This window comes from Peromyscus eremicus, chromosome 4, assembly GCF_949786415.1.
Source record: "Peromyscus eremicus chromosome 4, PerEre_H2_v1, whole genome shotgun sequence".
NCBI lineage: Eukaryota > Metazoa > Chordata > Mammalia > Rodentia > Cricetidae > Peromyscus > Peromyscus eremicus.
In genome coordinates, this window is record NC_081419.1 from 131,633,108 (window position 1) to 131,649,068 (window position 15,961).

General features: G+C 51.8%; 1 protein-coding gene across 1 annotated transcript in view; it reads right to left on the reverse strand.

Annotated features, from left to right (window-relative positions):
- The window catches only part of Kiaa1755 (KIAA1755 ortholog), a 42,476-nt gene that overhangs the window by 21,755 nt on the left and 4,760 nt on the right, over positions 1-15,961 (reverse strand). The window contains exons 2-4 of the mRNA XM_059258969.1: positions 15,517-15,664; positions 4,112-4,309; positions 86-1,424 (exon numbers count right to left, since the gene is read on the reverse strand). Of these exons, the coding sequence (XP_059114952.1) occupies positions 86-1,424; positions 4,112-4,309; positions 15,517-15,664 (1,685 nt within the window). The remainder of the gene's footprint in view (positions 1-85; positions 1,425-4,111; positions 4,310-15,516; positions 15,665-15,961) is intronic.

Consider the following 15,961-nt stretch of genomic DNA (forward strand, 5'->3'; position numbering starts at 1 on the left):
CTGGGACAGCCTTGTGACCCCTGTCTCTCACAGCCTCCTGCACCAGGGAAGCCTGGTTCTTGCCCTGATGAGTGTGTGCTCTTACCTTTCCCTGGGGCCTTGGCTCCGCAAGGCTGCAGAGAGTTGAGGGGGCTCAGGGCCTTCTCAACATGCTGGAGTAGGGCCTTCTCGGGGGACATCAGGGGCGCCCTCTGTCCTTTCAAGAAGGAGAACTGGAGCCCAGGAGCCGGGGACCCACAGGTGGAGATGTTCCTACTGAGAAAGGCCTCAGGCTTGGAAGGTCTGCCATATCCTGGTGTGGTCTCCTCTGTCTTTGTCTCGGAGGCTAGGGCTACAGGGGCAGCTGAGGACAAGAGAGGAGAGGGTGTTTGTCTTGGCCCAGGCCTGAGCTGGACCATGGCTGCTGGCATTCCCAAAGGCGTTTGCATCTTAGAGGCTGCTGGCTCCTCTTCAGTGTCTTCCACCAGGCCAGAGGTACAGTCCAGCGGCTTCTCCAGGACACCAACGTGGGGCTGCTGGGGCTGTCTCTCTGCAATGTGGTCAGATGCTTTGTGCCTGGCCTTTCTTCTTGAGCCCCCACTGCAGGGCTTCTCTCCAGAGTCTGTTGGCTTCACACAGGCCGGTCTTCCTACGGGATGTCCCTCATCTGGCCCTGGGAGAGGTAGGATCCTTCCAAGCAGAGGTGCTCCCTTAGTTCCAGATGTCTCCTCCTGTGATCCTTGAGTGTCCGCACCGAGTGTAACTACCTCCCTGTCTGGAGACCCCCTTCTACACTCTTGGAGAAAGCCCAGGAGAGCCACATAGTCCCCCTCCAGGCCCTGGTTGGTCTCACTGTCCATCCTGAAGGCCATCTGCCCTGGCCTTGCTGGCTCAACCTTGATGAGCCCAGGATATTTGTCTCTAGACAATTTCCCTTTATCCTTAGCCCAACTCTGGGCCACAGACCCCACGCTGCCCAAGGAGCTGGCCTGGCTTGGCTCCTGGGGACTGCTCAGATGGAGCACCTCTAGAGGACAAGTGTCCCCATCTGAGGAAGGGATGTTCACTACTGGGGGTCTGTCATCTATAAACTCTGGGCTGGTTATCCTGGTCCAAGGCACAGGCGTGATCCCATTTTCTGAAGCCACAAGACAGTTGTGTAAGGGGCTTCCCTCAAAGTCACTGTTGATGGCTTCCAGCCATTCTGGGGTGAAAATCAGAGAATAGGAAGTCTCAGGAATAGGCTTCTTGTCCACCTTGCGGAGGTCTGAGGAGAGACACTTGAGTGTCATGTGGACAGACTGCTCCTCCCAGGACTCCACTTGAAGGTAGAAGTCGCCCTGACGCAGCAGGAGCGGGTTGAGTGGCGCCAGGTGGACCACGACCTCGTCCCGCAGACACAGCGGCCAGCCCTCATGCAGGAAGAGGCAGTGGGTGTAGAGGGCCTGCAGAGAGGGGGGGGGGGTGCATCAGAGAGACAGGCTCCACGGCACCTGGGGTTTGGTCAACTTCCTTCCCTCTCCCACATGGGACCTTGAACAGCCAGGGAATAGGCAAAGACAAGAGAGATGCCCAGAACCAGGCACTGAAGAGGCCTTTGCTGTCAGGGTACATGGGGTCACTTGCTCCTATCTACCCTTGGCGTTGGCCTTGAAGATGTTTGCTAGCCTCCTGGGCTGATGGGAAGGCTGGTGGTCCAGGTACATTAGTTAATCGGCAAGTACTTTCCACGGCAACCCTACTTGGCTCATGACCCTCTCCTCCCCATCTACCCATAACTTCTCCCAACCCAGCTGGAGCCTTAGCAACCCTTCCCTTTAAAGCCAGAAGTCATGGATCGGATGTCTAAGTGGGTTGTCATTCTGAGCTGCTCTGAGATCTGATTTCTTTCTCTCTCTCTCTCTCTCTCTCTCTCTCTCTCTCTCTCTCTCTTTCTTTCTTTCTTTTTCGAGACAAGGTTTCTCTGTGTAGTTTTGATGCTTGTCCTGGATCTCGCTCTTATAGACCAGGCTGGCCTCAAACTCATGGAGATCCACCTGGCTCTGCCTCCCGAGTGCTGGGATTAAAGGCGTGCGCCGCCACCACCACCACCCCGTGAGATCTGATTTCTTTATCTGCAAATTGGAGTTAAGTAAAACACAGCAGTATTCCAGGCTGGCGTGAGATAGATTGAGTATGGATGCAGAGAAGTCAACGTGATGCCTGGGGAGTGTCCAGAGAATGTGAATTCACTCCCTTTCGAAAATACCTGCCCTTTGAAAGAGTTTGTGTGGATGTGTGTGCATATCGGGGAGCGTCCATATGGAGGTCAGGGAATAATTTAGTGACCTGGGTTCTCTCCTTTCCTTTACGTGGGTTCCAGGCATTGAACTGGAGTCACCAGGCTTGTGTGGCAAGAGCCTTTAACAACTGAGTCATCGTCCCAGCCCCAAGCCGAACAGCTAAAATAACAGAAACAGTTTTGAATGGGAGGTCAGGAGACTTGACCCTGCCACTGTCTTGGCAGACGAACTTAAAAAGGCCACCATCATTTTACATTCTGACACTGTAGTGTCTTTCTCTTCCCCACGGCAGTTGGGGTGGGGACGCCAAGTCCCAAAGAGGGAACATGGATTCCCCATGTTCCCAATGATAGAGTCTTGATTTGAAACAGAGAACCTGACCTCAAAGGACCTGCTGTGAATCCCTCTTTGCTCCTGTCCATTCTGAGGTGACATGAATTAATCCATGACAGCCAAATCAAATGTGCCTGTATTTAAAATTAAAGGCTGTGAATTTGCCATGGAGAAAGGAGGGAACAGGGCAAGTGGTTTTGACCTTTTTTCTTTTTTCCTTTTCTTTTAAGACAGGGTCTCATGTAGCCCAGGCCGGCTTAGATCTCACCATGTAGCTGAGGATGACCTTGAACATCTGATCATCCTGCTTCTACCTGCTGAGGGCTGGTATCACAGGCAAGCATCATCATGCCATTTATGTGAATGGATCCAAACCCAGAGTTTTGTGTATGTCAAGCAAGCATTCTACCAACTGGGCTACATTTCCAGCCCTGAAAATGTGTTTTGAATAGCCAAAAAGTGACAGTTGTGTGGCTTGTCAGGGAGAGGAAAAAAGAGGTGGGGAGGAGGATCTTCATGAAAGGTCAGGGGGTCATGGCCGGGCGACCAGCAAAGACTTCTGGGAGACACTGCATTCTATTCCTGTTCAGGAGCATTTGCCATGGGGGTTTTCCACCAGGTGCTGTGGGTCCTAAGCTTGCCTGTGTGGCTCTTGATGCTGGGTGGCAGTGGGCTCAGGGTAACTAACCATAGCTCAAGGACACTGTCAAATCTCTGAGGGAGGAGGGCAGAGGAATCAGAACTTTGATTTCTTGGTGATCTCACCACTATTTTCCTAAAACAACAGTCTCCTTCGAGAGCGTGCAGGGGTGGGGTGGGGTGGGGAGTGTCCATCTTAATACCCCATTCCTCTGGTCAACAGTGATTGGTCCAGCCATGGACACATGACCATAGTCTGGCCAATCAAGATCCTTCCTGAGAGCTGCTGTGGAGGCTGGCTAACTGGGAGAGGCCAAGGCAGGAAGCCCCATGTGTCCTCGAGTGGGTTGAGTGAGGTAAACTCTCGGCTTGAGTGGGAAGTAGGTCGTTTTCTGCTATGGCCTAAAACACTGTCTCTCCACCTCGACCCAGGAGTCACCTCCCTGAAATCTCAGGAGGTTTCCAGGGATAAAAGTAGGACTGCCTTTAGGAGGGCTCTGGAACATTCTCTGTTGCCTCTGTGGAAGCGGCCCCACCAGGGCCAGGGCCAGATGGTACCACTTAAGGTTCCTAGCACCCAGGCAGGTCCCCCAGGGTCAGGGGAGGTTCTTGGACATCTGGATTTCCTCCCAGGTGGTGGAATGTAAATGTCGTTGGCCCCTAGTGTCCGAGGGCCATGAGTCAAGTAACCCCCTTTCTCTACTGGCAGGTGGCGGTTCCCTTTGGATGAGCAGTGGTTCTTGGGAACCCTCCTCCCCTCAGCCACCATATTTCTTGTTGGGGAGACACACCGTGCCCACCTCCCTCGCTCCTCAATTCCAGCCCTCTGGCCTTCTGGGAGAGCTTGTTATGGCAGCCACACGGTGTCCCCAACTTACGCAGGCTGCTTCTCGCACTTGCTCACACAGGCGCTTGGCAGGGATGAGGAAATCCAGGAGGAAGCTCAGCCCATCTCCCCGGAAGTCAGAGTCCAGCAGCCTGAACACTTGACCCAGGACAGTAGGGGCAGTGGCTTCAAAAGGTGGGTAGAGCCCTGCCAGGGCGTGCTGGATGGCCATGTCCAGGGCTGAAGAGTCCTGCTCAGGACAACAGGGAGGGAGAACAGTTAGTTACAGAGGGAGAACAGAGAGCAGGAACAGTGACCACTCCTGGGACCTTCAGGACCCCTGTGCGTGAGACCTTGCTGATTCCAACGGTCAGGGCCAGTCTCTCACTTCACTTCAGCCTAACTCAGGAACTTCTCAAGCCTGTACCTCCCTGCCTCTGCCCAGTGATAGCCCCACAGCCCAGCCAGGCCCCGTGGTGGCATGCCTTCCGAAGCTGCCTTCCTGATGCCCTGCCCCCATCATCCCTCAGCCATGTCCCATTCAATGGGACTTCTCCCTCTCCAGCTCACCCACCTATGACTCCTCCCCTGCCTAGCTCTACCACCAATTTCATGCAGTGGCTTCTCTGCCTCAGCAGCCTTTGGTCTTCGGAACTCCAGCCATCTTCCACCAGGACCCCAGGGCGGCCTTACTCTGAGGTGTCACGCCCCTGCCCACCTTCCCTCAAGAGCTCCCATTGCCTCAGGAGGCAGCAGCAGCCTAGGTCTAACTGCTGGGCTTGATGCCAGCCTCCCTCAGCCCCGCTGCCGCTGTCTCTCCCATGGCAAGGTGAATCTCACCTCCAACCTTTGCCAGTGTTGTCCCTTCCTCCCGAACACCTGTCTGCCTCTTTCTCTCCCACCTCATCTGGCAGCTCCTTTCTTTAACCTCACGTCTCAGGCCAGCCCTTGCCTGTTCTGGAAGGTACTCTATGACTTCACACCTGCCTCCATCCAGTGAGGTCAGATGTCCCCTCCTCTGGCACCTTATCAGAGAAGTTCCCACACTGACTTCTGTCCCCCAAAGGGTAAGTGGGGCAGGAAGGACAGCCCCCCAAGGTGCCCGCATCCAAATCTCCACGGTCTACAAATACAGGCAAAGAGGAATGGAAGGCAATAAAGCGGGGACTCTGGGGTAGGGGAGAAGGCATGGCTTGCACTCCACCAGATTCCAAAGCCAAGGGCATGAGACAGAGGCCGCGGTCTTTCACATCTGTAGTCTACCCAGAGCAGGCCACCCCCTATGTTGGCAGAATAAGTGAATGAGTGAAAGAATTCATGCCTACAGATGCACTCTGAAAGAGAGTGGGTCAGATGGCATGCTGCTGAGCTGTGGGAATGGGAAGGTCACTCCCTAGAGCTGGTGGAGGGATCCCTGGTGTGGTAGAGCAGGTTTACTGCTGGCCTTGCTAGTGACTCCAACCTCACCCACCAGCCAACCCCTGTTCCCACTGCCATAGTCTGAATGAGAGTGGTCCCACAGGCTCATCTATTGGAACACTTGGTCCCCAGTTGGTGGAACTGTTTGGGAAGGATTAGGAGGTGTGGTCTTGTTGGAGGAGGTGTGTCAATGGGGATGGAATTTGAGGTTTCCACAGCTAAAGCCATTCCCAGTTAGGACTCCCTGTCTTGTATTTGTAGATAAGATGCAAACTCTCAGCTGCTGGCCCAGCACCGAGCTTTCCTGCCTGATGCCTTGCTCCCCGCCATGAGGGTCATCGACTCTAATCTCTGGAAATGTAAGTCTCAGATAAACCCTTTCTTCTATAAGCTGCCTTCATCGGGGTGTCTTTACAGCAATAGAAAAGTGGCTAAGACACTCAGCAACCTGGGGACAGTGAGAGAAAGAGATCACAAATGCCATCCGATACAGCCTGCTGGGCCTGCATCCCTTCATGCCACGTGCCCCACTCCACCCTGTCCATGCTGGGCAGCAGCACACCTGGCTTCTGCCTCCTTTCGTGGCCTTGACTAGGGTCTTACTCTCTCTGGGCCTCATTTGCTAGCTGTGCTGTTTGCTTCGTTTTTGGAAATGTAATTTCTCATGATATTCAGCATCTGTACTATGAAAACTGTTGTGTTTGTTTGCTTGTTTTCACATACACCCATTCTGCAGAAAGGCACTGTCTTAGTTAGGGTTTCTATTGCTGTGAAGAGACACCATGACCACGGCAACTCTTATAGAGGAAAACATTTAACTGGGGCTGGCTTACCGTTCAGAGGTTTTAGTCTATTGTCATCATGGTGGGACATAGTGGTAATGTAGGCAGACACGATGCTGGAGTAGTAGCTGAGAGTTCTACATCTTGATCCACAAGCAAGAGGGAGAGACTGCCACACTGGGTGTGGCTTAAGCATATATAAGACCTCAAAGCCCGCCTCTATAGTGACACTTCCTCCAACAAGGCCACACCTACTCCAACAAGGCCACACCTACTCCAACAAGGCCACACCTCCTAATAGTGCCACTCCCTATGGACCAAACATTTCAAACACATGAGTCTCTGGGGGCCATACTTATTCAAACCACCACAGGTATATAATTATGTTCCTGTTTCAAAAGAGGGGGAGGGAGAGAGAGAGAGAGAGACCCTACACTCACAGTCTCTTGCTCAGTGTCACATACAATGATGCTACTGCTAAGCCTGGGCTCTCCATCTTGCTGGTAAAGAGTCAGAGCCAACCTTGCCCAGGGATTTAGGGAGAAAGAGAAAGACAGTGTGGGAATCCAACCCAGACCCGAGGCAGTGAAGACGGCTCACTTTCCCCACCTCTGGCTGCCTGTTTAGTCTGGGATCTATTCCTTTCAGGGTGGTCTGTCCTGGATTCTAGTGGTGCCTAAAGAAACCACAAGAAGGAAGTCAAGGCTTGCCCACTGAGCCAATCTTGGCTTACACAGGGTGCCTCAACTTGCCATGCATTTTAGCCACCTTCAGAAGTGGCAGGACAGTGGAAAATTTCGACAGTGGACAGGCTGCACTCTTGGTGGATCACTCGCTATCAGAGGTTTGACTCCTGGGACTCAGAACTGTCCAAGAATTCAGGAAGAACGTGGTGGAAAGGCCCCAGAGGCTGCAAGGAGGAAGGCTGGCCCCTTGCCATCACAAATGAACTGAGCAGCCCAGCCCTGGACCACAGGAGTCCAAGGTCTGCTGCCAGACTCTAAATGATGGCCGTGAAACTTGATAGACGCGTTTCCATTCCTTCCCAGTAAGGCAGCCCAGCCAGCAGCCCGTGGCTCCTCACAGGGGCCAGGCGTAGGTGGGTGCTTAAAAGGAAGGAGGCAGGACCAGCTCCCTTTGCAACAAGGCCAGAGAAAGAGCCCAGTACACCAGCCAGGGATGGACATATGAGAAGGAGCCCTAATTTTCTTTTTGAAGAGCTGGACTGGAACCCAAGGTTTTTGTGTGTGTGTGTGTGTGTGTGTGTGTGTGTGTGTGTGTGTGTAGCGAGAGTTACAACTGCAGCCCCTGACCTTCACCACTGAGTTGTGCCTCCAGCCCTTGGTCTTTTGAAATAGGTTCTCACCAGAAGCTAAGGCTAACCTCAAACTCATTATGTAGCCCAGGCTGGCCTCCAATTCCTACCTCTGCCTCTTAAGTGCAGAGATTCCAGGTAGGCACCACTGGTCTGGGCTGTACACATCTATCTGAGCATCTTTACAGTGAGCCATTGGCAACCTAAATGGGAATTCTATCAAGAAAAATCAGCAAACACGAATTACACAGATGAATATATTCTTACCTATATCCTGATCCTTTGAAACCTTTACCCAGCTCAATATACAAGAGTTCTGTTACCCCCACAATGAGGCTGTCTCCTAGCCAACTGCTCCCCTTCTAAAACTAAGCTTCTATTGCAAATGTCTTTAAAGAAAATTTTCCGTACTGTATAGTCCACAGAATGAGTAGGTCCAGACAGAGCCCAAGAGGGCATTAGAAAAAGTTACCCTGAGGGCAGTGAGGGGCAGGGGCCTCACGAGGCGGCTTTTTAATTTTCTTCTGAGCTTGCCACATTTTCCAAACATTCTGGAAACAGTGAGTGTAGCTTTTATAACCAGGGGGAAAACATAAAAGTGTGATCGTGTGCTTTTAAGGCTGGCTCCTTTTTTAAATGGTCTCGCCAGATGTTGTTAGCTGGGCCTTCTGAGATGTGGGCTGGACTGCCTTAAAGGTCCAGATCTTTCCACTGACTCCACAGGGCCAAGATTCTAGTCACATTTGGCGGGGCTGCTTCCTCCCCCTTCTCCTCCCCTCCCTCCTCTTCCTCCTCCCCCTCCTCCTCCTCTTCCCCCCTCCTCCTCCCCCTCCTTCTCTTTCCTCCTCCTCCTCTTCCTCCTCCTGGGCAGGGAGAGGAGTAGGAAGAAGGGCTGGTGTGGGCAGGGTCCTAGAGCTGCCTCAGCTTCCCTCTGCTCTGTGGGATGGCTGAGCTGCAGCTTGGGGGTGGAGAGCACTTGCCTACTGTGGACAGGCCTGGGTTCCATCCCCCACCACAAATGGAGAAGAAGGAAAAAGCGAAGAAAGGTGAGACACTGACTACGTCATGCCAGGTGACTTTGGCCACAGTTTCTCCACCTGTAAAAGGGAGGCGCCCGAGTGCTGGGACCTCCTCAGGAATTTTCTTCATGCATTGACTACGGTTAAGGCAGAAATTCACAATTGCTTAAAGTGCACAGGACAAGTGTGGTGTTCTTGGCCACAAATGGACGTCTACATCACACCTCCTCCCCCAAGGCTCGGACCATCATGGGAGATGAGGCAGAAAGATTTTAAGAGCCAGAGGTCCGAGCTGACCTTTAGAGTCTTAGCCTAGACAAGTTCCAGAGGCGCATCCTCAGAGCCGCTGGGGAGGACAGTGTCTCCTGGACACGACAGGACCACTGTACTCATGAATGCGCAGCAGCCATGGCTGCCTGCATGAGAACTACACAAGATCAAGCCAATCAACATTCCGGCATGGGGGGGGAGAGGCCCATGAGCCTTCCCTCCCCCTGCTGAGGGGAAGCTGAGTTGACAGCTGATGGCTTCTGCAGGAGCTAGAGTCCATTTTCTGTGAGGAGGCAGCCCCGGTAGAGGGACCAATATCCAGTGAACGGCCCCACACCCGTGAGTGTATGAGCAGCACAAATGGGACTCCATGAGTTATAAATAAACAAAAACAAAAACAGGCTACAGAGTTGGGAGAGAATGGGAAGTGGAGGGTGGGTCTGGGGAGAGCTGGGGGAAAGTGAAGGTGAATATATATGATCAAAATACATTGTACACTTGCATGAAATTCTCAAAGAATTAATGAAAGTATTATGTTTGTTAAAAAAGCACTGGGCATATCTATTCTAGGGCTGTTCTAGAATTCTCCATATAATTTTGTTCCGGAAGATGTGGGGTTAGGATGTGGTTTCTAAGTGAACTAATTGTCAATTGTTTCAAACGCCCGGCCTCATCCCATGTCCCTGCTCCTGCCGGTGATACGAAGAACAGAAGCAGATGAATGTGAGAAAGCACACCCACAGACCTCGCTGAGGACCCCCAACCATCCACCTCAGGGGAGCAACAGGCCTGGGACACGGAGTGCAGTGTCATGGAGGCCCCGCCTTGCCTGATCTTCTGAGAATTCAGTGAACCTCCCAGTGTTTTGAAGGTTGGCCAAAGCAAGCACAGCTGTGGGCCAGCTGCTGCCCAGCAGGTGTCAGGCTGCGACCTCCAGTTCCTGGGACTCTCCTCCTGAACTTGTCTAGGCTGAGGTCCCAAAGTCAGCATCCTGGCTGCTGGGAAGTTCCTGTTCACATCCAACTCAAATTGCTTGCGCTCTTTGTCTGTGTGGGGGTGGATGGAGGCTGGAGTGAGTGGCTCTTTATAAGCCAGACTCCAGATCAGCTCTTTATAAACAAACTTTCAAAACTGGAGGAACGGCCCACATACAGTGAACCAGGACGGGAGTGGGTGTCAAAAGAACTACATTCAAGTCCAGCTCAGTCATGTGGCGTCCAGTAAACCATTTCTGCTTCTCTGAGCCTTCCCTAGTCCTCATGTTTGTCCCTGTCTCTCTCCTGTGCCTCTGTCCTGGGGCACAACTTCTCACTCAAGCCTTAGGTGACAAAGTTGGTCCCTAGGGCTGCCTCTGAGTTGCCCTGAGCAAGCCTTCAAGGTGTGGCCTATGCTGAGTCCATTCCATGCATTTTATGTGATTGTCCTGATATTCCGTGGACTGGGTATCATATCCCCATTTCACAGGTTAATAAACAGAGGCTCATGCTGTCCTTCTAGTCAGTGAGCAGGAACATCTCTTGAGGCTCTGTGTAGACTGTACACAGAACTCCAGTTGTGGCCCTCAATAACAACAGCTTCAGGATCAGGTCGGTCAGTCTAGTTCTTAGGGCTCCCATTCTCCCTGCCCTGCTTCCTAAACAGACTGGCCTAGCCAGGGCTCCCCCTCATCCACCTGCCCCATATGCAAGATTTTCTTGCCAGGTTGACGTACCTGGATTTGTTATTTGCTTAATATTTACTCTTCATTATTTAATGTTTGATTTTTCTTCCCATCCATTTTCAGAGTAAACTTACTTTATTTATTATCATGTGTTTGTGCCATTTCAATCATTTCCATAAAAATTTTCTCTAAGTGCTGCCTCATTTGGACTATGGCATCCCCTCCTGGGCACCTGCTGTCTCTGCTCACACTGTATGTACCCTCTCTGCTCACACTGCACCCTCTCTGCTCACACTGCACCCTCTCTGCTCACACTGTATGTACCCTCTCTGCTCACACTGCACCCTCTCTGCTCACACTGTATGTACCCTCTCTGCTCACACTGCACCCTCTCTGCTCACACTGCACCCTCTCTGCTCACACTGTATCCTCTCTGCTCACACTGCACCCTCTCTGCTCACACTGCACCCTCTCTGCTCACACTGTATCCTCTCTGCTCACACTGCACCCTCTCTGCTCACACTGCACCCTCTCTGCTCACACTGTATGTACCCTCTCTGCTCACACTGCACCCTCTCTGCTCACACTGTATCCTCTCTGCTCACACTGCACCCTCTCTGCTCACACTGCACCCTCTCTGCTCACACTGTATGTACCCTCTCTGCTCACACTGCACCCTCTCTGCTCACACTGTATCCTCTCTGCTCACACTGCACCCTCTCTGCTCACACTGTATCCTCTCTGCTCACACTGTACCCTCTCTGCTCACACTGTATCCTCTCTGCTCACACTGTATGTACCCTCTCTGCTCACACTGTACCCTCTCTGCTCACACTGTATGTACCCTCTCTGCTCACACTGTATGTACCCTCTCTGCTCACACTGTACCCTCTCTGCTCACACTGTATGTACCCTCTCTGCTCACACTGTATGTACCCTCTCTGCTCACACTGTATGTACCCTCTCTGCTCACACTGTACCCTCTCTGCTCACACTGTACCCTCTCTGCTCCTGCTTTTACCCAGAGTCCTGCCAGAGAAGCATCTCTTTTCCAGGTTTCCATGGCACCTGTGCTTACCGGCAATAAATATAGACTCCACGTGGGCCCGCCTACCTACTCTCTAAGTATAAGAAAGAGTTGCAGGTTGAAGGCCAGCCCGGGCAACTCAGTGAGATCCTGTCTCACAATAAAATAAGTAAAAAGAGAGCTGGAGATGTGGCTCAGTGATAGGGCCATTGCTTAACATGCATGAAGCCCGAGGTTCAATCACCTTTAAAAATCACAACACCAAATCTCCTCCAGAGCCAGCAAAATGGCTCAGCAAGTCAAGGCACTTGCCACCAAGCCTGATGATGAGTTTGATCCCCAGAACCCACACAGTAGGAGAGAACCCACTCCCATAAGTTTTCCTGTGACCTCCACATGCATCCACATGCATACATATACATGCACACACAATAAATAAATACAAATGTAATCATTTTTAAAGCCATTTCCTGCAGGGACTGGGAGATGGCTCAGACACAAGTGCTTGCTGAATGAGTAAAGACCTGGGAGGCTGACTTCAGATCCTCAGCACCCATGTAGAAAGCCATGTGAGGCTCCTCCACTGTTGGTAGGAATGCAAACTTATACAACCACTGTGGAAATTAGTATGGCGTTTTCTCAGAAAATTGGGAATCGATCTACCTCAAGACCCAGCCATACCACTCGGGCATATACTCAAGGACTGCTCAATCATACCACAAAGATACATGCTCAACTATGTTCATAGCAGAACTATTTTAATAGCCAGAACCTGGAAACAACCTAGATGCCCATCAACCCTAAGAATGGATTAAGAAAATGTGGTACATATACACAATGGAGTACTACTCAGCAGAGAAAAAACAATGACAACATGAAATTTGCAGGCAAATGGATGGAACTAGAAAACATCATCCTGAGTGAGGTAACCCAAACCCAGAAGGACAAACATGGTATGTACTCACTCATAAGTGGATACTAGATATAAAGCAAAGAACAATCAGACTACAACCCACAGAACCAGGGAGGCTACATAGCAGGGGGACCCTAGGATGACTGTGGCTTATAATAAGTTTTGGTTTTACTCAATCACTGGGCAAGCCTCAGTGAAACATTTCACTATTAGGATAAGAATTTGTACTGTATCAAGCTGATAATAGAAAATAAATAAATAAATAAAAATGAAAAAAATCAGTAACGTTGAATGAAAAAAGAAAGAAAGAAAGAAAGAAAGAAAGAAAGAAAGAAAGAAAGAAAGAAAGCCATGTGAGGTGGTGTGGGCCTGTCCTCTAGAGAATGCCTCTGGAGATCCACGGAGCTAGCCTTGCCAAAGCAGGTTCAGTGAGAGACCCGTCTCAAAAAAAAAAGGCGGGGGGCGGGGGGAAGCAGAGAGTGGTAGACAAAGACATCCAGCATCAGCTTCTGCCTCCATATGCATGTACACACACATAAACTCACTTGCATACACACACGTATATGCACATGAACATTTACACGCACATCACACACACACACACACACACACACACACACACACACACACACTTCCTTCAATTCTCTCCCCCTCCTGGTGACACGGAGGAGAAATCCCTAGACTGGGCTCAGTCATCCTTACTCCCAGCAAGACAGAGCAGTCCTGAATGAGGCACTGCACAGCTAGCCCCCTCTAGCCAGAGCTCACTAACCTGCCTTACAGAGAACTTTAGTGCCTTTCTTTATATGGTAACAGATACTGACTGGTCACAGTTAGGATATAAAACCTCACACTCAAATGCATTTTATCTATACAGTAAGTTCACTTTTTAAAAAAACACTGTACAAATAAGCTCACCTTGTTTTCTTATATTATGTTCTCTAGTAAGGAGATATGTCCAAGTTGTATTTGAGGGGAATGGGGTGGATAGCCATGAACCCCTTTGCTATAAGATTCCTGGGAAAGCCATTCTTCAAACTGTCCCTCCAAAAAAGACAGCTGAGATGGGTGCCATGACAAAGGCACGCCTGAGTGGCATGCTCTGACGAGAGTGGCGCAGAGCATGAGAGAATATACCAGGACAAAGAGGAATTTCCCAGCAGAGACAGCACATGTAAAGGTCCTGGGGCAGGAGGGAACATGAACCCTAAGGGATTCTGAAACAAGGCTAGAGTGCTCAGGGCACAATGGTGAGATCAGAGAAGTGGGGGGGGGGTGACAGCATTAGCTATTTAAAGAGAGAGGAGTAGACTAGATCCCAGCGCCCACATAACAACCTGGCTGTGGTCTCACACATGCCTTTAACCCCAGCACTGACAGACAAGGGAGGATCCCTGGGCCTTGATGCCTTCCAGCTTAGCCAATAAAATGCAAGATCCAGGTTCAGGGAGAGACCCTGACTCTAAGGAATAGGTAAAAAGTGACAGAGGAGGACTGCCACCCCAGGCCCTCCTCAGGCTTCTGTGTGCGATGCAGGCACCTGTACACACACGTGTGATGTATCACGCACACCTCTCATGTACACACATACATACACATACATTCCTTCACACCACATCACAAGATACACACAAAGACAGGAAAATGTGCCCATCCTACCCACTCAGGAAATGCTTTCTCAGCCATTCTGAGGAGCACCCCAGGTCTGATCTTTGACCTGAGAGTCTGAGGTTCATTGGAGAGTCGGGGAGGCTCAAATTAAAAATGAACAAATGGTTCCATCAAAACCAGACTTTTGACAGATAGCCGTGGCACTACGGTGGCTGTGTGGGGTTAGAAATCTGGCTGTTCTACTTTGCACTTCCTGGAAGGGTGACTTTGTCAGTCACCTAGGCTCCTGGGGCTTCAAGTTCCCATCCGTGCAGTGAGAGGCCACAGTCTACAGTTACAGTTGGTGGCAGTGGCATGTCCCCCACGCATAGAGTACCCAGCACAGAGGCTTGCTAAAGAGGCTGACAACCCCTGGCTTAGGATGTACTTTAGACTGCTCCAAGAGCAGTGTGTACACATGCTTCTGGTGTCTAAATTCGGGAGCCTGGCTTTGTACCGTCTGTGTGCACAGGCGTTTGTTCATATTTCAACATGAGCAGGCAGGACACAAGGCCTGTGTGCCTGTGTTCAGTGTAGGGAAAGGGATGTGTGTGTGCACATGCATGGTGTGAACACATCTCTCTGTAGAATTCTGGGTGTGGACCTGCACAGGAAGGGAAACCCACCCAAGCCAGCCCAGTGAATCAAGGGGTGGATGCCCTGGCCTGTCTCCCAGCTCTGTCCAAATCCCCCGAGATTTGCAAAATCACTCCTGCGAATCCTGCCGGATCCTGAATCTGTCTGGAGCTGAGCTAGGAGTCTTTGGAACAGGCTTCATTTCGAGTCTGTCTTCCCAGATACTGGTACAAAGGCACACACAACTCTCCTTGAGGTCCCTTTCCCAGGGTGCAGGTCCAGGAAGCCCAGGCACAGAGGTACTGCATCCCCCATCCCAGCCTTCCCCCCAGTTGCCTCTACATCTCATGCCTACGGGAGCACCCCATGGTCCAACATGTGCACATTTAACTTGCCAAATCCAGGCGCCTAAAATTGCAAGCACACCCAAGATTGTGTGAGCAATTGGTGAGCAATTCCCTCTTATGCACTCCGCTGCCCTCAAGGTCCGCCCTTTCCCAGCACTAGTGTGCTGTGCTGGGAGGGGACTTCGATTCCCACCTCATTCCAGACCCCCTACAGGACACGCACTGTCAATCAGTATAAAGTTTAAAGTACTAAAAACACCCCCAAGTTTTCTGCATGGCCCAAGGTCCAGAATTCCAGTTCAGATTTGCATTCTGGTTTGGAGTGAGATGAAAGCGTGCATGTCTGCAGAGAGGCCCAGACAGGACGCGGCCCAGGGGTGGATCTGCGCCCCCCTCTTGTCCTAACCCTGCTGGGGCTGTGCAATTAAGCACTGAACCAGACTAGGAACTTGAGGGTCGCTGGGTGCACCCACACCCACCCGGGGCTGTGCCGGGAGAAAACCCAGCAGAATGCGATGGTCCAGGCCCAGGAAGGCGTTACCATGGTGATGCTCCTTGGGTCCCGCGTCTGTCCGCAGTCTCTGTCCCGCCGCGAAGCGTAGCTTTGGCTCTCTTCTAGCCCTGGAGCTAGTGAAGCAAGTGGGCAGGGGACTCTCAACCTGGCCTCATCCCGAGGGGTAGCCTGCCCTGGACAGGGAAGAAGGAGAGGGGACCCAGACTGAGTAGGCGAGAGAGGGAATGGGGGGGGGGGGGGGAGAGGCGGGCCACCCGCGGGGGGCGGGGCGGCAACGGGACAGCGGCCCTTTGTGCAACGCCTCGCCCTGCGCCCGCCCCGCAGCCGCCGCGGGTGATGGGAGGGCAGCCTTCCGCCCACCCCGCACCCCCTACAGAGGCCAACCGAGCCGTCTGGGGGTGCTTGGCGCT